The sequence below is a fragment of the Eubalaena glacialis genome, chromosome 11 (assembly GCF_028564815.1).
Source record: "Eubalaena glacialis isolate mEubGla1 chromosome 11, mEubGla1.1.hap2.+ XY, whole genome shotgun sequence".
Lineage (NCBI taxonomy): Eukaryota > Metazoa > Chordata > Mammalia > Artiodactyla > Balaenidae > Eubalaena > Eubalaena glacialis.
In genome coordinates this window covers 64,917,201-64,940,754 of record NC_083726.1, presented here as the reverse complement: position 1 = coordinate 64,940,754, position 23,554 = coordinate 64,917,201, and the positions used below count along the sequence as shown (strand labels likewise).

General features: G+C 40.7%; 1 protein-coding gene across 2 annotated transcripts in view; it reads right to left on the bottom strand.

Moving 5' to 3' along the window:
- Nucleotides 1-23,554, bottom strand: part of CERS5 (ceramide synthase 5) — a 41,489-nt gene that overhangs the window by 1,788 nt on the left and 16,147 nt on the right. Inside the window, exons 2-10 of one of the 2 annotated variants that reach the window (XM_061204308.1) lie at nucleotides 12,889-12,994; nucleotides 12,149-12,279; nucleotides 11,386-11,443; nucleotides 9,099-9,149; nucleotides 8,318-8,410; nucleotides 6,550-6,678; nucleotides 6,342-6,448; nucleotides 5,379-5,535; nucleotides 2,726-2,870 (exon numbers count right to left, since the gene is read on the bottom strand). In XM_061204308.1, the coding sequence (XP_061060291.1) occupies nucleotides 2,726-2,870; nucleotides 5,379-5,535; nucleotides 6,342-6,448; nucleotides 6,550-6,678; nucleotides 8,318-8,410; nucleotides 9,099-9,149; nucleotides 11,386-11,443; nucleotides 12,149-12,279; nucleotides 12,889-12,994 (977 nt within the window). Of the gene's footprint in view, nucleotides 1-2,006; nucleotides 2,871-5,378; nucleotides 5,536-6,341; nucleotides 6,449-6,549; nucleotides 6,679-8,317; nucleotides 8,411-9,098; nucleotides 9,150-11,385; nucleotides 11,444-12,148; nucleotides 12,280-12,888; nucleotides 12,995-23,554 lie in introns of those variants that run through there. The other variant, XM_061204309.1, reaches the window with a different exon arrangement.

The following is a 23,554-nucleotide window of genomic DNA, read 5'->3' as shown; positions in this document are numbered from 1 at the left end:
CATTCTTAATTGGCCTAGTGACTTCTGCTCCCTGCATCATGGAATGCAACCACCCAAGGCATGGAAAGGTCATGTTTAGGTACGTTAGTTGACAGCCCCGAAAGAGTTCCTAGGGAACAGCCAGCATTAACTTCTAGCCAGACTAGTTAATCACCTTTGACATCCAGCTGAGTCTTTAAACTACTCCATTCCCAGCTGCCATCTGACTGCAACCACATGAGATATTTCCAACTGGGCTCATTCAACCAACCAAACCATGAGAAATAATAAATTGTTCTTTCAAGCCACTATGTTTTCAGGTGGTTAGTTACATAGTAATAGACAATCAGAACATTCATTTATGGAATGGGGATAATAATCCCTACTTTTACAGAAGTGTTCTGAAGTTCACTTTTTGATGTTGTGAAATCATCTTCAAAGCAGTTAAGCACTATACAAACATGTTATCTTTTCAATAAATAATAAAGTTAAAACTCTTTTACATTCAACAGAGGAGAGGTAATGCCTTGCTTCTCTTACAAATATTCCTAGTTCTCGGGTAGGGATGATGGGTCTGCATCTAACCTGCTCTGCACTGATTTGGGGCCTTCCTCTCAGGCATAAAACCTTCCCAGGCCATCTATAAAACTGGCCTCATGACAGTCTTGCTGCCCCCCGTTAACACTATTATCTTCCGGCTCTGTATTCAAACTCCCTAGCAACCTCTCTCTCATCTCCCACTCTAACTATATGCATATAGTTCCTCTTCAGAACAAGACCCTGTTCCTATAACTGACCCTAATCTCAATTCACTCATCCAAGGCTAACTCTAATCAGTCTATGCCTCTGGCTAAATGCTTCTTCAACAACTATTCTTCCTCATATGAAGTCTTGGGAAGTGTTACAGTATAGTGGTTAAGAATAGAGACTCTGAGTTTGATTCTTTACTAGCTGTTTGAATTTAGGCAAGTTAACCTATTTTGCTGTATTTTAATCATATGTAAAGTGCTTAATACAGTACCTGGCATGTAATAAAGAGCTATGTGTTAGCAATTATTACTTGAATTATTATACCACTTGGTTGCATCTTGTGTCAGATTAACTGGGCCAACTAATTCAGATTGTATTTACAAAGCAATTGTTCAAATTTCAAAAGGCAATATACATACCTTGTCTGACTTTCAAAAGCATTTTCATTCATATTTCATTACTAATTTATTCAACAATACGGCAAATTGAGGAACTAAATGTAAGACCCTAGTCTTTTAGTCTTCCTGACTAGCTCTGACCAAATAACTATGTAAGACTTTTTAGAACTTAATTTTTCCATGCCCTATAGTAAGTCTTTTTAAAATCCAGCCACTCAGTACGTTTAGTAGAGTCAATATCCCAATAATGTCAATGAACATCAAATGAGTATCTGATTCTTAGAATAACCTACTTCTTTCAATTTTTATCCATCTCCCTAACAATGAAGCACACCATATGTCTTAATGTACACAAGAGCATCTGGAAATATTTTGGTAATCTGAATATTCACTAAATGGAAAACTATTCTAAGAGATGAATACTACTATTAGTAATTTTGCCTTGACCTCAACTAGAGAAAAATCTAGATTAGGAAGACTGTTTCTCCATAGGCTAAAAGAGAAAACAGAACTAAAAGAGAAAACATCTGCTTAGACTCACTTATCGCAATCTTAAGATGTTAACTGGCAGTCTCTGTATTCAATAAAATGGGAAATACAGGAAATACTCAAGGTGTCTTAGCTCTTCAACCACAGCCTTTCTTGCTTTAGTAATATACATGCTTTCATCTGCTCAGTATTTTTTCTTATGGTCACTACACATGTTTATTTTTTCTTAAAATATAAAGCCCTAAAATGCAGGCACTCTCTTTCCAGCATGCACAGAAAGGAAAAACTTGGTGTCCAATGGCCTCTAGAATCAGACCTGAAAAAGTTCTTAATTAGATTATGGGTTCAGGGGATTGGGGACAGAGTCACTAAAGAGGTTGAGACAGCAGATGAGGGTTGAAGCACTTTTAATCACAGAAGAGTAAACAATAGTATAAACCGTTAACAGCTCACCCAGTGGCTGCTGTCCTCCAGCCCTCAGCTCACCTGCTCCTCCCACCCCCCCACTCCCTGCGTACCACTGAATAAAGAGCAGGGTATCTATCAGCAGCTGTCCATCACTACCAGGTGGCAGGAAGGGGACCTAACTAGGGGCCACAGCAATCCTGGCCATCCATTCATGGTTGTCTGTTTCTATATAACGTCCTGTGAAATATTCCAGCTCCAAAGGAGGAACAGTGCAGAAACCTGGAGCTGAACTTAGCTGCTCCATTCAGATGGCCAGAGCTTCAAGAGCCATGGGCAACAAGGGAGGGGACTCTCTGGAGCCAGCATAATTCAAGATGCAGCCAAATCTGGGATTGAGGTGGGTTCAAAGGGGACCAGGCTTGTGCCCCAACCTAGGCAACGAAACTCACGCATATGCACATATGCACACACGCACGCACACACACAGAGCAAATAACATTACTGAAAGAACCTGGAGGCTATTAAATACAAAATGGCAGAGTTTTTTTTAAAAAAGTGAAAATATTTGCTTCTTTGATTCTCCTCAGTGCCCTGCACACCCCCTAGTCACAGGAGTGCAGATGCGGGGAGGCCCAGAGGAGTAGGTTGCCAGCAGCCCTACAAGTCCATCTATGCTGAAGTCCCCATACCAACCACCTTACTCTTCAGCCAGTAGCTGCCTCCCATGTGACCATTCACCCGACCGGCACCATTGCTGGAGCTGCGGCCACAGGGGCCTTTTGTGCTACTGGTCATATCTTCTTCTTCTGAGCTGCTCTCCACATCACTGCGATCATCCTTAGATACCTGGGTGGGATGGGGCCAAAGGTAGAAAAGGTAAGGACAGAACTTTTCTAGAATCATAAGACAGACAAAGCCCACAGAGCCCATGTTTGGGCATTGCTCCCAATCTGGCCTACTTTCTGGTGGCACCTGACTCAAAATACTATCTGGACCACAGAGACTGTTGTGAATATCCTTTGCCTGCTTTCTGGGTTTCTCTCTCATCATCTCTAATTCCGTTCTCAATGGAATAAGTAGCCATCTTGGTAAAGGAGTTTATCTTTCAGGACCAGCCTAAAAGAGCTGAAATCATTCACCCAGTCATGGTTTAGGTTTGAAGGAAACTCCACAGACACCCTTTCTCCTCCTGTACCTCAAAAAAAGAAAAGGCCACAAAAACAATACATATGGCTATCATCATTGCTTCTATCTTCTGGTGGTGTGGCCACTGCAGTTTTGGTTATCCAGAGTTTTGCTTTATCCCCAAAGCTGATCCACAACTGGGCTCTTCCTGGGCTCAACTATCAACACCCTATGACTAATGTCATAGGGTGTTGATAGTTACTCCTCTTGAGCAACCCCAAGATACACAGTATGGTGAAAAGAAAAGTAGACTGGCAGTCAGCGAGTAAAAAAATCCCAGTCCCAATCATGCTACTCTCTATGAATCTTTACCTTTCAACCTCAGCTTTTTATTCTATATTTTCAAACGAAGGATTTGGATTAGAGCAGTGTTTTTCAATCTAAACTATCCTGCATACCAAGCAAAGTATTTCAGATTCTCTACCGTGGACCATAAAAGTAAAGGAGTGAAACCTATGTCAGACTTCTGCCCTCCCGAACTGAAGGATAATAAATGTGTGGGGTTTTTTTTTTGTTTGTTTTAAAGTAACTAAGAGAAGGGGGTGAGAAGGAAACAAAACTACAATTGCTGTTGCCAAGGGGTGGGGTAATTGCTTTGGTTAGCTCTAAGATTCTATGGTTTATTATAGCTATCGACCTCTGAACCCAGATAACGAATTGATTATCTGATCTTTAGGAAATTTCCACCAGAGGGCAGTGTGTCTAGATTTGAGGGAAAGGGAGGCTCAAAAAGGAGGGGGGTGGTGGGTGGGTGGGAAGGAAAGGAAAAACAGAAAGGGAAAAAAAAATGAGTAGACTCTAATCTTGCCTCAATTTAGGAAAAAGAATCTGGCAACTTGAGCTCCATTCAACAATGGCCCAACCTGAGCTCCGTATAAAATGGCAGAGTTTTTTAAAGAAGTGAAAATATTTGCTTCTTTGATTCTCCTCAGTGCCCTGCACACCCCCTAGTCACAGGAGTGCAGATGCGGGGAGGCCCAGAGGAGTAGGTTGCCAGCAGCCCTACAAGTCCGTCTATGCTGAAGTCCCCATACCAACCACCTCACTCTTCAGCCAGTAGCTGCCTCCCATGTGACCATTCACCCAACCGGCACCGTGGCTGGAGTCAGCAGAGATACATGCTCTGATACAACCCAGGGAAACAGAAAGGAAAGCAGGAAGGAAGAGAAACACATTCAGACAGACATGCTTCACTGAACACTAGAAGCACAGATACACTTACATGCAAGAGATGAAACTGTCCTGCTCCCACCAGGCATAGAAAAAAGGAAGGAGGTGAGAAAAGAGTGGAGAGTACAGAGTCTGGGTCTAATCCTTCCTGGATAGGTCACCTGGTCAGGAAAGAGCAGGGGAGAAGAGAGATGTCCAGTAGCTACAGCAAGATGCACAGGCACACTGAGCAAGTTCTGAAACCAATTGCAGCCATAAAGAATAGTGACACAAGGGATCATATACTCCTGGGAAACATTCCATCCCTTTGTCCTAGAGTCAGTGTATCCTCTACCAGAGCCCCTCCCCTTGGGATTGTGTATTACCGAAGGCTGAATCCCCAGCCCGCAGGCTAATCACAGTCGGACTGCTTCAGAATTTGCAAAATTCAGTTATGAGTTTTATCACTGAATGATCTTTCTTTGTGCTTTTGGGCTCTTGGCATAAGATGGGTATTTGAAACCCTAAAGACCTATCTCACTTAAGACCCCTGCCTCATACAACAGTAAGGTGAGATCGGTACTTAGTCCCTTACATAAACCATATCTTGAACATCACAGTGTGGCCATCTTGGGGTGGCTTGCGACTTACCAAACTACTCCTAGGCAATCTAACATCTCTGCTTTTATACAGTTTATATCTTGGAGCTCTGCATATGATTTCCTTTGAAAAAAGGCTCCCATGCTAAAAACAAAAATATGAAATCCACGAAGTAGGTAGGTAAGGGGTAGGAAATGGTTGAGGTCATCTCCAAACCTAATCCTGTTTATTATTTTACAATGGTCATTCCTAAGGGACAGGAAGAAGGCAGATCCTTCCTCTGACATCTAAGTCATGTCTTAGATGGCTAAACACTCATACTTAAAGAAAAGATGGAAACTTTGGAGCCCTAGGCTCTTTGCTGGGTAATACCAATTTTCCCACCCAGCCCCAAAGAAAGAAGCCATCTTTCATCCTCACCTTTCCTCGGATCAAGGCTTTGAAAGCAATTCGTGCAATTAGGTAGGACCAGATGACATGGAGAACCTGTAGGATCAGGAGAAGGCCATTGAAGAGCCACCAGGAAGGATAGGGCCCGATCATCTCCCAACTCTCAAAGAGGGTCGTGTTCAGAATCCTGTAAGAGGGAGGCCAATGGTCAGATTCCAGAGTCAAAGCCAGACAGATAGGGATGAAGCTGAATTCCCTGGAAAGCAGAACCTTGTGTTTTCTCCCCATACCTTCTATCAGTTGAAGTTCCAGAGATATTCATCCACAGTGAGAAAAGAATAAAGAAAGGGGCCCATGGAGTTTTCTATCTTTAGGGATAAGGAAAGATATAGAAATCTTAGCAACTGATAGAATAAGTCATATTATTAATCACGTCAAATATACAGAGTTTCACAAATTTGGGACACCAATTTTAATCATAATCCTAGGAATTACTCAGATCCTCAGGCACATATAGGACAGCTGGTAGCTGATTCCCTCAGACTAAGGAGAATCTCCAACCCCCAGAGTCAAATGACTTTGTATCATAAAGTAGTGAGTGTAGAAGTGAGAGTGGTGTATGAGTGTGTTGGTCAGAGTGGGAGACAGGGTATAGACCAGGAAAACAAGCAAGAGCCTGAGAATTTTGTAATCAGTACAAAAGAAGGCAAAGGAATTACTTAGGCATAAAATGAAGACTGCTCCTCAGAGATGAGTCAGGAGAGCCACAGCTAAGTGAGCTGGATGCTCTCAGTCTAGATCACACCTCACTAGAAATATTGTGCAAGGGAAATGAGGTCCTTTGAGAGTCCATAAAGGGTCAGGTTAGGTCAAGGAAGAAGCAGAGCAATATTTAGGGTTAGGGAACCTTGGTGGTCTGTTCCCTAAACTGGTGAAAGGTATCACCAGTTTATGGCTACGTATCTACCATAGCTCCACAGCCCTAACACTTACCAGAATGGATAGATTCCTAGACGAGTCACCACAAAAATAGCACTGAAGATCACAAAAAGGGTGTCACAGAGACGCTGATACTTGGCATAATTGGCCAGCTTGGCTGCCTGGAGAAAGGAAGACAAGAATTGAGCTGGAGAGAAAGCCAGTTCTCAGGAAGAAAAGTAAAGAAAGAGGAATAGTGAGGAAAGGGGGATTGGGGTCTTACCTCCAGCAAGAAGTCTGAGGCATCATGTAGACACATGACCAGAGTTCCCACTCGAACCATGTTGTTGATGTAGGAGAAGGTAATGAGCCCAATGGTGGCCAAGTGATGCACAAACATGATCAGGAAGTCCTAGGAAGGAATGGAAATAAAACAGGCAGGTAAAGGCAAGGCCGTAGAGCTGCCGGCCAACTCAGTGTCCTGCACTGTTCTCAGAGGGTCTTATCCCACCCCTTAGAAGTTCCATTTTGTTTAAATTCTCCCTCAAGGAGCTGCCTAACATTTGACCCAAAACTCTCTACGTCAATGACTGACCCATAATCTACGTTAATATAGCTCAAAACACAGAAAAGAACAATTTCCTTTGGTAGTTGCAGAACATGTAGAGCTTGGATGCTGAGCTGACACTTGGAAATAATTTCCCAGGTGGTAGTAAGGCATACAAGCCTTAGATATTTCAGATATCCTTGAAAGTCTAAGACTCTTCTGCTTTGATGAAGGAAATTTCAACCAAAGGGACCTAACAGAAAGGGGAGGTTTGTGAAGGGGGCAAAGCTAAACTATTCCAAAACATTTCAGAGACATGCTAAACAATCCATCTTACTACAAGCACTTCCTGCTTTCAGATTTAAAGCTCAAACTTCCTCTTGGGTTCAAATGCCAAGGTTAGTCCTGGAGAAATCTCTAAATACCTGAGTTATTAGACATATCTAATAAATACTTCCCAGCCCAGTGAGGGAGAGAGGGTGGGAGAGGGCAGGTAAATATGCATCAGAGAAGCAAGGATATAAAGTCTGTGCTCTCCACAGAGACAGATACAATGGTATATTTTAGCTCTTGAGTTGGGGATGAGTTTACAAATACACATACTAGAATGTTTTAAAACCAACATAGGTATTACAAACCTTTTTATATGTGTCATGTATTAAAATAAAATTTTAGTAAGGAGACCTGTGTCTCCTAATCGTAGGAGGGTGAAAGGCATCTGAGTTGTGTATCAAGCTTCTAGGTTACACAACAACTAATAACCCAGATCAATTTCAATCCATTCCCACAAAGGCTAACCCTGATTTTCCTTACCAAAGATAACGAGTTAGTGACAGATTAGGGTTAGAGCTGCTGGAACTGCATTATGTCAGTTATGTCAGGACACCAATAAAAGGTGAAGATGCTGCCCTTTCTGTCTGCTTATAAAAAACTTAAGTCATTTCCAACTTTGCCACTCTGTGGGCAAGTCAACTCACTTCTCTGAATCTTCGTTTCCTAAACAGTAAGAAAAGGGTAAACTAAATCATCTAAAACCCCTTCCAACTGACATTCTTTAAGTAAGTGGGGTCACCAAGAAGGGAGAACAGAGAGGGAACAAGGGTCCCTAATGCCAAACAAAAGCCAGATCTAGCTTTTCTGGAATCAAGGCTTTTCCTGGATTAGGCCTTACTATCCCTATGTCCTGAGCTTAGGGACAAAGCTCAGACTAAGTTTCCTGAGCTTTTTACAGGTAAGAACCTTGGAGAAAATGAGGAAAAGGGTATGCTTCTTAGATGGTTAACTGTTTTCATCCTGGGCTGCCCTGAATGCCTCAAATATACTTCATCATTAGTCAGGTCTCACTTCTGAGAACATTACAAAGAGCTAAAAGTCCCATTAAACCTACTTTCTCCCTCTTTTGTGGTCCCAATCAGGGCAGAGAATCTATCACAATGACAATAATGATAGCTGCTGGAAAGGAGGATGCAATAAGTCAGGGAGTTGAGGGAGCCAATGTCCTTACCTTTCTTTTAATGTCTGTAAACTGAGAAAACATAAGAGACCAATAGAAAGCCAATTCCATGATATAATAGTAATAAAGCCCATTTGTGAGAGGCTGGAAGAGAGAAAGAAGTAGTTAGAATACCAGCTAGTCAAAGACTCATTCCATCTCCCCAAATTTCTCCGTCTCAGAGGACCCATACCCCAAATTATTAAATAACCTTCCTCTCCATCATCTTCCAAGATCTGCAATAGCTAACAGACCTTGGATTGGTGTGGAGACTTAAACCTCTTCCCTTCCACATACACATCTTCAGCTCTCATTTTTCAGAGATCAGATAAGGTTAACACATACTATAGCACAATCAAATCAGTGTGTCTAGAATTCTGGGCAATTAGTGCTTTTCAGGGGATTAAATACACTGAGGCCTTTCTTTCTTCTACTGTTAGCAGCCCCCTGACATTTTTCTACTATGGACTAGAACCATAGTAGAAAATCTTGAGGGATTCAAAAGGGACACATGAACCAGAAAGCACCTCATTAAGTGCCAGGAAGCTGTTTTTCTTTCCAGCCCAATTAGGGTGAATATAGGAACCTGGAACAAACAGATCACTGGATTTCACTGCTATGGGGACCCCAAAAATAGATACCCTGAATATATGACTCAAAGAGACTCAGTCCCTAATCCCTCAAGAATCCCAAGGAAATGTGCCATCTTCCCTTGGGACTGTCAATGTACTCTCCCCAACCCCATCTTACACACACACATAAGACCCCTGTCTTGAAAGGGCTCAGATCCTACCTGATAAGGGTAACTGTGCCAGCATTGTCGGGTGTCCCAGAACCAAGGCGACTAAGAGAAAACAGACAATCCAAGTCAGCCTTTAGAATTCTCCCCTGGCTCATCTATATAATCCCTTTCTCTCTATGCTTGGGGCAAAAGAGTTGGGAAAGAAAAAGGAATCCCTCTTGACAGATTTAGGGTAACTAAACGGCTAGACTTTTCTTCTAGAACAAGAAAGTGTTATTACAAAGAGAGAAACCATGCTTTGAGGTACGTAAGAGCAATGAGAGCTCTAGGATAGTTTCTGGAAACATCACAACCTGGAATATATAGGAAACTGGGAGGCAGGAAGACAATGATTTCATTTAATAACTGAAAGAGAGATCTCCATGCCAAAGATTCACAAGTCAAAAGTAATAATCTCTAATGGAGTTTCAGTTAAGTCCATTTCATCTAAGTTGTTGAATTTATTACTATTAAATTGTTCATAATATTGTCTTATTATTCTTTCAATGTCTACAGGATATATAGTGATAGCTTCTTTTTTTTTTTTTTTTAATTTTTGGCCACACCCCGCAGCATGTGGGACCTTAGTTCCCCAACCAGGGATCGAACCTGCACCCCCTGCATTGGAAGGCGGAGTCTTAACATTGGACAATCAGGGAAATCCCCGTGATAGCCTCTTTTTCTCCCTGATACTGGTAATTTGTTTTCTTGTTTTTTTTCTAAGCGTTTATCAATTTTAATTAAACCTTTCAAAGAACGAACTTTTGGCTTTATTAATTTTCTCCATTATTTGCCTAATGCCTATCTCATCGATTTTTGCTTTTTTTTTCTTTTTCCTTTCCTTTAACTTACTTTGGCTTTACTTTGCTCTTCTTTTTCTGGATCTTAAAGTGAAAACTTAGATCATTGATTTTAAAGCTTTCTTCTTTTCTAATATAAACATTTAAAGTTATAAATTTCCTCTTAAGTATGCTTTAGCTACATACCACACATTTTGGTATGTTGTATTTTCAGCATCATCCAATTCAAAATATTTTCTAATTTCCCTATGATTTCTTATTTGATCTTCGGGTTATTTAGAAGAGTTGTTTAACTTCCAAATATTTCTCTAGATATCTTTTTATTATTAATTTGATTTCTATTTTAATTCCATTATGGTCAGAGAACATATTTTGTAAGATTTCAATATTTTAAAATTTGCTGAGGGCTTCCCTGGTGGCGCGGTCATTAAGAATCCGCCTGCCAATGCAGGGGACACGGGTTAGAGCCCTGGTCCGGGAGGATCCCACGTGCCGCGGAGCAACTAAGCCCATGTGCCACAACTACTGAGCCCACGCGCCTAGAGCCCGCGAGCCACAACTACTGAGCCCACGTGCTCTAGAGCCTGTGCTCGGCAACAAGAGAAGCCTGCGCACCACAACGAAGAGTAGCCCCCGCTCGCCGCAACTAGAGAAAGCCCGTGCGCAGCAATGAGGACCCAATGCAGCCAAAAATAATAAATAAATAAAAATAAATAAATTTATTAAAAAATAAAAAATAAATAAATAAATAAAATTTGCTGAGACTAATTTTTTGGCCTAACATATGGTCTTAGTTGGTGTTCCATGTGCACTTGAAAATAATACATATCCTTCAGCTGTTGGTGTAGTGTCCTATATATGTCAATCAGGCCAAACTGGTTGATTGTGTTGTTTAAATCTTCTACATCTTCAGTGATTTTTGTCTAGTGATTTAGTCAATTACGAAGAGTATTAAAATCTCCAAATATGATTGTATATTTGTCTATTGTTTTCCTTTTCCCTTCTTTCTGCCTCTTTATGTTTCATGTATTTTGAAGCCTCAATTATTGCATTTAAAGGAAAACTGTGGTACAGTGAAAAAAAAAAAAGGACTCATGAATCAAAAAGCCTGAAATTCTTCTTTGACTGACAATTAACTGAAAAGCAGGAATAATACCTGTTTTACCCACTTTAATGAGTTACTAACTTCATTTCTGTAATGTCTCCTCCTTGAAAGAACAGAACTTTTGTCAAGTGCTTTGTAAACCATCACGTACTATGCTGATTTAATTAATTTTTTTATTATTAGCATTATTTATGGGAGAAACAGTAGTCACGAGGTTACTGATGTCAGGCCCCAGACAGAAGACAATCTATTTAGCTTATCACAAGAAAAAAAAAATCACAAGAAGAAAAAAAAAAGGGAGTGAGGGACAAAATCTAAAGGTATTTAACTCTTATCTTCAGGGATGTAGGCATGATTAGAACCCAAAGGAGAACCAGAGAAAGTTCAGACTCACCGACCAGAGAAATCTAACTCCATAGCAGAATATACATAAATAAAAAGTGAATCTCCACCTGGATGGGCAAGAAGTAGAAGTTAGATACATATTCACTCAAAAGAAAGTCTGTGAAGTAAAGAAGTCAAGATAGCAGATTTGGGGATAAGACAGTTACTGGTAAGAAATTAAGTTCCCATAATAGGGAAAAATACTGTTACCGAAAAAGCCAAAGAGATAAAAATCTTCCAGCCTCTGTTTAAAATAGATTTCCACAAGTGTATACTGGCTTTAGTAGATTTTTCTTCCATATTAGACTCCCTGATGATAGTGCCTATTATTATTATTTTTTTGCATGACAATGAGAAATTCAGTGCTCAGTGTCCAGAGGATAATCGGCAAAAACCCAGTGAAATGGATTATAGTATGTCCAGAAAAGGGATGTTTCCCACTAAAATGTCAATTTAGAGCAAGCTGGTATTATCTCTACCAAGGTGTACAAGGGTATGCATATCTACCTATGTAAGTGCCGGTATAGGAATTCATTCCCAATTTATTTGGGAAAGGGGCACAAAATGGAACTACATCTAGCCTGGGGACAAGCAAGTCCAAGAAACTAAGGGTGATCAGGCTTCCAGTTCTCTTCTTCCCAGCCTATAATAGAGTTAGCCCTCCACATCTATTGACTGTTATCCTAACAAGAGAAGTGATTTCCAAAAAGAAAACCTAAGTCCAGTCATACTCCACCCTTCTCCTCACTCCCCACCTCCTTCTGCACACCTACATGCTTTCACAGAATTTAGTGAGCGTTGGGGGCTTGTCCTGATTCCTCCGATGGCGAAACCAGCATTGGATTTTTCGGACATCCCAGTCCAGTTGCTTTGACAGGCCCTCCAGCCTTTTCTCATCAGGATACTGCAGATGTATGACCAGAGTCAGAACATCCCTTTTTCTTCAAACCTCTCATTAAATCCCTTTGACTAGCTGAGTGGCAAAGCGGCGATAACTATAGTGACTTAAGTAATGTTTTTCTTTCCAGCTTTCATCCCCAAAGTCATTTTTAGTACGAAGTACTATTTTACACATCAAGGACCTTTACCATTCATCTATACACATCCTTGTTTGGTCTTCTCCCTCCAGCCCAAGCTAAGTAAAAAGAGATATTAAAACCCAACCGCAAAGGCTATCAGTACCATCTCCATTTGATTATGCAACTAGGTAATGACAAGAGCTGGAGCAGGGAAAAACAAAATCAAAATATGATGTGTGTCTGGGGGAGAAGGAGGGGTGGTGGTGGCTGCTAGGCCTAAAACTCAAATGTATGTAAACGTGACTTATTTAAGGGATCCTGGCCCAAAGGTATTTCCCTGAGTGGATGGTTTTCCTAATAGCTCTATGGACTACCCAAATGTGAAAGATCATCCCATCCTATCCCTACCCTTGGAAATACTTGCTCTTTTATCCTCCCCTGCCCTATGGGATAAACCCCCACACGAATCTTCCTCTGTTTCTTTGCCCACTTACCTTGGTAACAGATATGAACACCTTTTCAAGGATGGCATTAGGTTGGGCCTGATAAGGACCACTGTCCTGGATGCCAACATGGAGTGCACAGGGTTTGGCAATATACCTGTAATGGAGAAAACCCAAAAGCCAATTCTAAAAATGGTTTGCTAAGCATGAAGCAAAGATTCTGATTAGGGGACTGATAAGAGGCAAAAAGGGAAACACTTGGCTGGGAGCCAGGACTTTTTGATTTAGTCCTGGATTCTGCCATTGACTCATTTGAGAAGTGACCTGTTTATGAAATATTGGAACATAAGCTCTCTTTCCATTTTTCCCTGGCTTCCCTTATCACATCTTGAGCTTCAGAGTCAGAGAGAGCTAGATCAAATCACTAGTCTACCATTTACTGCCTATATGAACTTGGGCAACTTATTTAATCTTGCTAAAGCTCAGTTCTTTCATCTATAAGATTAAGATTCTTGCTACTCAACATAAGGCCAACAGATAAACAGCATTACTGGTTTTTCCTAGAAGCTTTTTAGAAATACAGAATCTTGAACCCCATCTCAGAACAGCAAAATCAGAATCTGCACTAACAAGATTCCCAGGGGATTCATATTCCCATTAAAATGTTAGAAGCGGGTCTACTTTACATGAATCTTGCAGGTACAATGATATTACATATATGAAGACCGTGACACAAGGAAAGTGCTTAATAAATGGTTATTTTCCTTATATCAAATGATCAAGAAGATCTTAATTGGAGGGAAACGTAGAACTGAGACTGAGCTCTTCCTAAACACAAATATCCCGGGTCATGGTCACCTTCCTGCCTAATCAAAAGACTATACGGAAATACTTAGAACTTTCAGGAGCTCTGAAGAAAGAAATTGGGAAACTACAAAGAGTGGTAAGAAGGAAATTACCTATTAGTACTCAATTCTAGTCCCAGATCTACCACTAATAAGTCACATAAACTTGGTCAAGTCACTTAATTCTTGGGTTTTGGTTTTGTCGTCTAAAAGAAGGGGTTATATGAGATGACGTATAAGATTCTTTTTCTCGGGCTTCCCTGGTGCCGCAGTGGTTAAGAATCCACCTGCCAACGCAGGGGACATGGGTTCGATCCCTGGTCCGGGAAGATCCCACATGCCACGGAGCAACTAAGCCCGTGTGCCACAACTACTGAGCCTGAGCTCTAGAGCCTGTGAGCCACAACTACTGAGCCCACGTGCCACAACTTCTGAAGCCCACGCGCCTAGAGCCCATGCTCCGCAACAAGAGAAGCCACCACAATGAGAAGCCCGCACACTGCAATGAAGAGTAGCCCCCGCTCGCCACAACTAGAGAAAGCCCGCGTGCAGCGACGAAGACCCAAGGCAGCCAAAAATAAATAAATTAAATAAATAAATAAATTTTAAAAATAAAAGATTTTTTTCTAAGATTCCATGGTTATATCATTGATTATAACTAACATAACTTTTAGATCTTTGAAAATTGAGGAATTATTCCTTGGTTCTTCAAGAAAGATCTCTGTGTTCTCCACAACCATAGATTTTTATGAGCCTCAGCTCTAGGAAAAGCTTTATGTAGTCACTTTCAGAATAAGTCAAAACCAGTTCTAGCTCTCTTAGCATCTCAGGGAGTTTCATCATGAAATTATAACTGGGAGGCGTAAGATGGAATGCTCTTGACCTATTTTCTTGATCTGCATTCGAATCCAGAATTTATCTCTAAGGGAGGGACTGAAAACAAGAAACTTTGTTTATTGTCTTCCTCTGTGAAAACTTCTTTTACCTTTATCACCAAAGTTCCTGAGCCATGGGGAAGCGTTGATTCAGATAAAGTAAGCCACATCTGCAACCCATTCTTTTCTCTCTTTTGCACCAGTGGTATAAAAGTTTCATTCAAATGCCAGTGCTAACAGATACTTTAATTTATACTTCCTAGTATATAATTCTGTGTACAAATATTTTAAACCCCCATTCATGTTTAAACTCCTTGTGAACACAGAGAATTCTGTTTTTGTATTTATCAAGGTTCTGTACTCAGTAGTTGCTCAGCAATTGACAAGGAACAGGTCTAGTGAATTCCACCCTTATTCTGTTGGAGCTCAGTTTGGACCCAGCATTGATCAGCATCCAGAAGAGTAATTAAGGCAGCCATTTTTGGGACTTCCCTAATAGTCCAGTGGTTAGGACTCCGCGCTTCCACTGCAAGGGGCTCAAGTTTGACCCCTGGTCCGGGAACTACAATCCCACGTGCCGTGCCGCAGCACGGCCAGAAAAAAATTAAAAAAAAAAAAAGGCAGCCATTCTCTGCTGTTGAGTTGGTGCCGTATCAGAGATAAAAGCACTGAATCCTCTCTCCCTGTCTCCTCTCACCTATGTTAATTGAATGAAGAGGTAGATCCAAGAACAAAAAACTGCCTTTCCAATTCCTACTCTTACTCCCTGATCCAGGCCTCTTCCTCAATGCAGTCAGGTGATTAAAGGCCCTGGGGTTAGACAGATTTTACCAGCTAAGAGACTTTGTGAAAGCTACTCACCTACAGAATGAGGATAATAATATCTGCTTCACAGGTTTATTTTAAAGATGAGATGACATGATGCATGCCTAACCCAGTACCTGACACTTTGTAAACATTCATTAAAAGGCAGCTATTATTATTTTTACTAGGAACAGATAGTTCAGTGTGGGTACTCCCCGACGGTACCTCCAGCAAAGTGAGAAGAGCAAGAAACCCTCTTTTACACAACAGGGATGGGTTTGTACCCTGATCACTTGGGTGAAGCCAAGATTGCTTTATTATCTAGACCTTGAAGCAGACTTAATATCCTAGAGTTGTCATAAGCTCACATACTGCCCTCATTAGTTCAGAGTTCAATGAAAGACATAAAGCTACTGGCATCAAGTCAGTGGCAGCTGTAAGACTCTAAGAAAATTTGTTTATTTGACAAATATTTATTGGGCACTGATTTTGTGCTATAGCATGAAGCACAAAACCAAAAATAAGGACTTATGATTGGAAAAGAATTTTTTTAAAAAAATTTATTTAATCATTTATTTGGCTGCACCAGGTCTTAGCTGCAGCACGAAGGATCTTCACTGTGGCATGTTTAGTTGCAGCACACGGGTTTCTTAGTTGCGGCATGCGAACTCATAGTTGCCGCATGCCTGTGGGATCTAGTTCACCGACCGGGATCGAACCCAGGCCCCCTGCATTGGGAGCGCAGATTCCTACCCACTGGACCACCAGGGAAGTCCCAAGAATTTTTTCTGTGATAAAAAAATTCAAATCAGGGGACTTCCCTGGCGGTCCAGTGGTTAAGACTCCATGCTTCCACTGCAGGAGGCGCAGGTTGGATCCCTGGTTGGGGAACTAAGATCCCACATGCATTGTGGCGCAACCAAAAAAAAAAAAAAATTCAAATCAGAACTTTGAGAAAGTTCACACCTAGTCATGTGTTCATTCCACATCATTCACCTGGCATTTAGTATAACTTGTAAAATAGGTTGGTCAAACTCCAAAGAGCCCAGCATTAGCTTTCATCCTTTCTGTTAAATCAGCACTTCTCAAAGCGTGCCTGGAGACCTCTGAGACCCTTTTCAGGAGCTCTGCAAGGTCAAAATTATTCTCATAATTCTATAGTTTCAAAATAATTCTTTTCTCTTTCTCTCATGAGTGTACAGTGGAATTTTCCACAGCTTACATGACATATAGCAACAGATCGAATGCAGAACTGATATGAGACTACAGCTACCAGATATTAAAGAGACTCATAAAAATGTAAATTAATGCTATCCTCACATTTTTTTTTGTTTTGGAAAAGTAACTTTTCATAAAACATTAGTTATATTACCAATACAATCAATGTATTGTTACTTATAAGTGAATTAATAAATACAATTTAAAAAATTTTCTATTTTAATTTCTAAAACAGTACATATTGGTAGATATTATCCATATAAACAAAAACTCTCTGGGGTCCTTGATAATTTTTAATAGTGTAAAAGATTCCTGACATCATAGTTTGAAAACTGCTGTGCTGGACGACATTGTCAAACTCATCTTGTGATTTTCTGTCCTCTCCAGTATCAATGTTACCCAAGTTTTGAAATAATTTGTAAGACCAGACTACACTTTGCCTGAATATCTGAATAAGTAGGCATCTAGTGGTCTATAATGGTAAACTACTCCTTTCCACCTGCCACTCCAGGAACATAAGTCTAGTGACCCAACCTGATTGTATTGTATCTGTCCTGCTCTATGGAGATCATTTCATTCTACCCCTTTCCTGTCCTCCAGATACATGGCAGCAGCTGACCTAAGCCTGGGTTAATTAAGATGAAATTACTCACTGCTTTGCTTTTTCATACCAAAGACAGGAGCTATATCAACAATTCTATCTTTGTGACCCACTGTAACATCATTGACGGATATGAACTATACACAAATACATTGAAAAGTCTAGATCGAGCTTCTCAACTAGTGTGTCATGGAAAGTAACACAGATGGGCTATACTTATGTTGAGATACTGCTCTTAGCTCTCAGGGTGGTCCACGGGGTGGGTGGTAGCCAGACACCCTTGTCTGTAGCCTTTGGTCTCATATATCCCACTGTGCATGCACATATTATTTTCTATGTGTGCAGCAACATGATTGGGTTGGGAAGCACTGGCTTAGATCAATTTCTGGAAAAACATAAAAATGTCAAAATTGATATATAAAGAAGAAAAATAACCATCAAAGAAACTGAAATAGAAAACAAGATGAAGGGAAAAATACAATAAAAAGAGAAAGGTCTTATACAGACTGATGAAGATGGTATATCATTAGGTGAAGAGTATTGAGTAACTAAATATTTTGAACCTGAATACTCCCTCCACCACCCTCCACATAGACAGACAGACAGACACACACACACAAACATGGAGAGAAGATAGCTGAGATATTTAGAGGCAAATGCAGAATCTCACAGAAAACATTCAGAAAGTCTTTTCCCTTTACAATTGAATTTTTTTTTTTTGGCCGCGCCACTCGTCTTGCGGGATCTTAGTTCCCCAACCAGGGACTGAATCCGATCCCTTGGCAGTGAAAGCGCAGAGTCGTAACTACTGGACTGCCAGGGAATTCCCTACAACTGAATTCTTAATAAACCAATCACATTAAAAAATGTAAGTAGCTTCTAAAGAGTTGAAAGAGAAGGAAAAAGTAAAAAGGACACTCAGGGGCGAAGTCAAGATGGCGAACTAGGAGGACGCGGAATTCCCGTCTCCTCACAACTAGGGCACCTACCAGGCACCAGAGGGGGACCACAGACACCTAAAGGGACGGGAGGAAGCCCCAGCGATCCGGTAGTGCGTGGGGGTAGTGAAGGGGGAGGAGAAGTGGAGGCAGGATGGGACTGGGACAGAAGGGTGGCTGGGGGAGGGGAAAAGGGGGAAATTGGGGGACCATTGGGAGGGCAGAGGATCAAAAGGGAGCGTGGCCAGGTTTCCCCTGCCCACCTGCTGAGATCCCGGGCCTGATCCTCTGCCCACCTAGGCCCCCTCCAGCCCGGCGGGTCCTGAGGGAGTGGGAGGGAGGGAAGGGGGAGCAAAAGTAAAGGCCAGACCTCCAGGACCAGCACCCCGAGGGGTGGCTGGGGGAGGGGAGGAGTTCCTACACCCAGCGGGACCCACCCACGGTTAGGGGTCCAGTGGCGACGGGGGAGACCCTGGGGGAGATGGTGGGGGAGGGGCACGAAGGAATGGAGCCAGTGCTTACCCTGTCCACTTAGGCACCGGGAAGCCTGTTGGGCTCTCCGGCCTAATCCTCTGCCCTCGGAGCCTCCCTCCTGCCGTGCAGAGCCCAAGCCCCGCTGCTACACCCCTACCCAGGGCCCCGACTCTACACTCGGAGACCCCCTCCAACGAGCTGGGCCTAAACCCCACCCACACACCCTCACTCAGCGCCCTACCTCCAAACTCGGAACTCCACACTCCTGAAGCCCTCCTTTCCACATGCTGCCTCTCCTCTTCCCCACAGGTCCTAAGCAGAGGCCACGCCCCATGCTTAAACGTCACCCACCTAGGCCCCACCCCATGCTCAAACGTCACACCCCACCGCCTAAGCCCCACCCCACCCTAAACACTGCCCCTGCCTAAGTGCCACCTCAGCCTAAACTCCGCCCCCATGGCCAAGGCTTTTTTTTTTTCTTTTCTTTTTTCCTCTTTTAGATTGGGGTTCTGTTTTACATTGTTGATTCATTGTTGTTGATTCTTTCATATTTTTATTTTTTCCTAATAAACCTTTTATTTTTCTAATTTTATTCTTTATACTTTGTTATTGTTCTCTCCTTTTGGCTTGCCCCCCCCCCTTTTTTTCTTTTTTCTGTTGTGGTTTTATTTTACCTTGTTGCAGTTGTTTCAATTATAGTTTTATTTTTCCTAATATAATTTTTATCTTTCTAATTCTATTTTTTTTTCTCTTTCATGTTGTGCTGCTCCTTTCTTTCTTCCTTTTTTTTTTTTTTTTAACCGTGCCACAAAGCTTGTGGGATCTTGGTTCCCAGGCCGGAAGTCGGGCCCAAGCTCCTGTGGTGGGAGCTCCAAGTCCAAACCGCTGGACTAACAGAGAACCTCAGACCCCAGGGAATATCAGTTGGAGTGAGGCCTCCCAGAGGTCCTCATCTCAGCACCAAGACCCAGCTCTATCCAACTGCCTGCAAATTCCAGTACTGGACGTCTCAGGCCAAACAACCAATAAGACAGAAATACAGCACCACACATCAAAAAAAAAAAAAAAAAAAAAGAAAGAAACGACAAAAAAAAAGTTACAGACGAAGGAGCAAGGTAAAAACCTACAAGACCAAATAAACGAAGATGAAATGGACAACCTACCTGAAAAAGAATTCAGAATAATGATAGTAAAGATGATCCAAAATCTTGGAAACAGAATGGAGAAAATACAAGAAACATTTAACAAGGATCTAGAAGAATTAAAGAGCTAACAAACAATGGTGAACAACACAATAAATGAAATTAAAAATACTCTAGAAGGAATCAATAACCAAATAACTGAGGCAGAAGAACAGATAAGTGAGCTGGAAGATAAAATGGTGGAAATAACTGCCAGGGAGCAGAATAAAGAAAAAAGAATAAAAAGAATTGAGGACAGTGTCAGAGACCTCTGGGACAACATTAAACACAACAACATTCGAATTATAGGGGTCCCAGAAGAAGAAGAGAAAAAGAAAGGATCTGAGAAAATATTTTAAGAGATTATAGTCGAAAACTTCCCTAACATGGAAAGGAAATAGTCAACCAAGTCCAGGAAGCACAGAGAGTACCATACAGGATAACCCCAAAGAGAAACATGCCGAGAAACATATTAATCAAACTATCAAAAATTAAATACAAAGAAAAAATATTAAAAGCAGCAAGGGAAAAGCAACAAATAACATACAAGGGAATCCCCATAAGGTTAACAGTTGATCTTTCAGCAGAAACTCTGCAAGCCAGAAGGGAGTGGCAGGAAATATTTAAAGTGATGAAAGGGAAAAACCTACAACCAGGATTACTCTACCCAGCAAGGATCTCATTCAGATTCAACGGGAGAAATTAAAACCTTTACAGATAAGCAAAAGTTAAGAGAATTCAGCACCACCAAACCAGCTTTACAACAAATACTAAAGAAACTTCTCTAGGCAGGAAATGCAAGAGGAGGAAAAGACCTACAAAAACAAACCCAAAACAATTAAGAAAATGTAATAGGAACATACATATCGATAATTACCTTAAATGTAAATGGATTAAATGCTCCAACCAAGACAGATGGGCGGAATGGATACAAAAACAAAACCCATACATATGCTGTCTACAAGAGACCCACTTCAGACCTAGGGACACATACAGACTGAAAGTGAGGGGATGGAAAAAGATATTCCATGCAAATGGAAATCAAAAGAAAGCTGGAGTAGCAATTCTCATATCACACAAAACAGACTTTAAAATAAAGACTATTACAAGAGACAAAGAAGGACACTACATAATGATCAAGGGATCAATCCAAGAAGAAGATATAACAATTGTAAATATTTATGCACCCAACATAGGAGCACCTCAATGCATAAGGCAAATGCTAACAGCCATAAACGGGGAAATCGACAGTAACACAATCATAGTAGGGGACTTTAACACCCCACTTTCACCAATGGACAGATCATCCAAAATGAAAATAAATAAGGAAACACAAGCTTTAAATGACACATTAAATAAGATGGACTTAATTGACATTTATAGGACATTCCCTCCGAAAACAACAGAATACACTTTCTTCTCAAGTGCTCATGGAACGTTCTCCAGGATAGACCATACCCTGGGTCACAAATCAAGCCTTGGTAAATTTAAGAAAATTGAAATAGTATCAAGTATCTTTTCCGACCACAATGCTATGAGACTATATATCAATTACAGGAAAAAAACTGTAAAAAATACAAACACATGGAGGCTAAACAATACGCTACTAAATAACCAAGAGATCACTGAAGAAATCAAAGAGGAAATCAAAAAATACCTAGAAACAAATGACAATGAAAACATGACAACCCAAAACCTATGGGATGCAGCAAAAGCAGTTCTAAGAGGGAAGTTTATAGCAATACAATCCTGCCTCAAGAAACAAGAAAAACCTCAAATAAACAACCTAACCTTACACCTAAATCAATTAGAGAAAGAAGAAATAAAAAACACAAAATTAACAGAAGGAAAGAAATCATAAAGATCAGATCAGAAATAAATGAAAAAGAAATGAAGGAAACAATAGCAAAGATCAGTAAAACTAAAAGCTGGATCTTCAAGAAGATAAACAAAATTGATAAACCATTAGCCAGACTCATCAAGTAGAAAAGGGAGAACACTCAAATCAACAGAATTAGAAATGAAAAAGAAGTAACAACTGACAGTGCAGAAATACAAAGGATCATGAGAGATTATTACAAGCAACTATATGCCAATAAAATGGACAACCTGGAAGAAATGGACAAATTCTTAGAAAAGCACAGCCTTCCGAGACTGAACCAGGAAGAAATAGAAAATATAAACAGATGAATCACAAGGACTGAAATTGAGACTGTGATTAAAAATCTTCCAACAAATGAAAGCCCCGGACCAGATGGATTCACAGGTAAATTCTATCAAACATTTAGAGAAGAGCTAACACCTATTCTTCTCAAACTCTTTCAAAATATAGCAGAGGGAGGAACACTCCCTAAACTCATTCTACGAGGCCACCATCACCCTGACACCAAAAGTAGACAAAGATGTCACAAAAAAACCCTACTACAGGCCAATATCATTGATGAACACAGATGCAAAAATCCTCAACAAAATACTCGCAAACAGAATCCAACAGCACATTAAAAGGATCATACAAGATCATATCTTGGGTCACAAATCAAGCCTTGGTAAATTTTAAAAAATTGAAATCGTATCAAGTATCTTTTCCGACCACAACGCTATGAGACTAGATATCAATTACAGGAAAAGATCTGTAAAAAATACAAACACATGGAGGCTACACAATACACTACTTAATAACGAAGTGATCACTGAAGAAATCAAAGGGGAAATCAAAAAATACCTAGAAACAAATGACAATGGAGACACGACGATCCAAAACCTATGCGATGCAGCAAAAGCAGTTCTAAGAGGGAAGTTTATAGCAATACAAGCCTACATCAAGAAACAGGAAACATCTCGAATAAACAACCTAACCTTGCACCTAAAGCAATTAGAGAAAGAAGAACAAAAAAACCCCAAAGCTAGCAGAAGGAAAGAAATCATAAAGATCAGATCAAAAATAAATGAAAAAGAAATGAAGGAAACAATAGCAAAAATCAATGAAACTAAAAGCTGGTTCTTTGAGAAGATAAACAAAATTGATAAACCATGAGCCAGACTCATCAAGAGAAAAAGGGAGAAGACCCAAATTAATAGAATTAGAAATGAAAAAGGAGAAGTAATCACTGACACTGCAGAAATACAAACGATCATGAGAGATTACTACAAGCAACTCTATGCCAATAAAATGGACAACCTGGAAGAAATGGACAGATTCTTAGAAATGCACAACATGCCGAGACTGAACCAGGAAGAAATAGAAAATATGAACAGACCAATCACAAGCACTGAAATTGAAACTGTGATTAAAAATCTTCCAACACACAAAAGCCCAGGACCAGATGGTTTCACAGGCGAATTCTATCAAACATTTAGAGACGAGCTAACACCTATCCTTCTCAAACTCTTCCAAAATATTGCAGAGGGAGGAACACTCCCCAACTCATTCTACGAGGCCACCATCACCCTGATACCAAAACCAGACAAAGATGTCACAAAGAAAGAAAACTACAGGCCAATATCACTGATGAACATAGATGCAAAAATCCTCAACAAAATACTAGCAAACAGAATCCAACAGCACATTAAAAAGATTATACACCATGATCAAGTGGGGTTTATTCCAGGAATGCAAGGATTCTTCAATATATGCAAATCAATCAACGTGATACATCATATTAACAAATTGAAGGAGAAAAACCATATGATTATCTCAATAGATGCAGAGAAAGCTTTTGACAAAATTCAACACCCATTTATGATAAAAGCCCTGCAGAAAGTAGGCATAGAGGGAACTTTC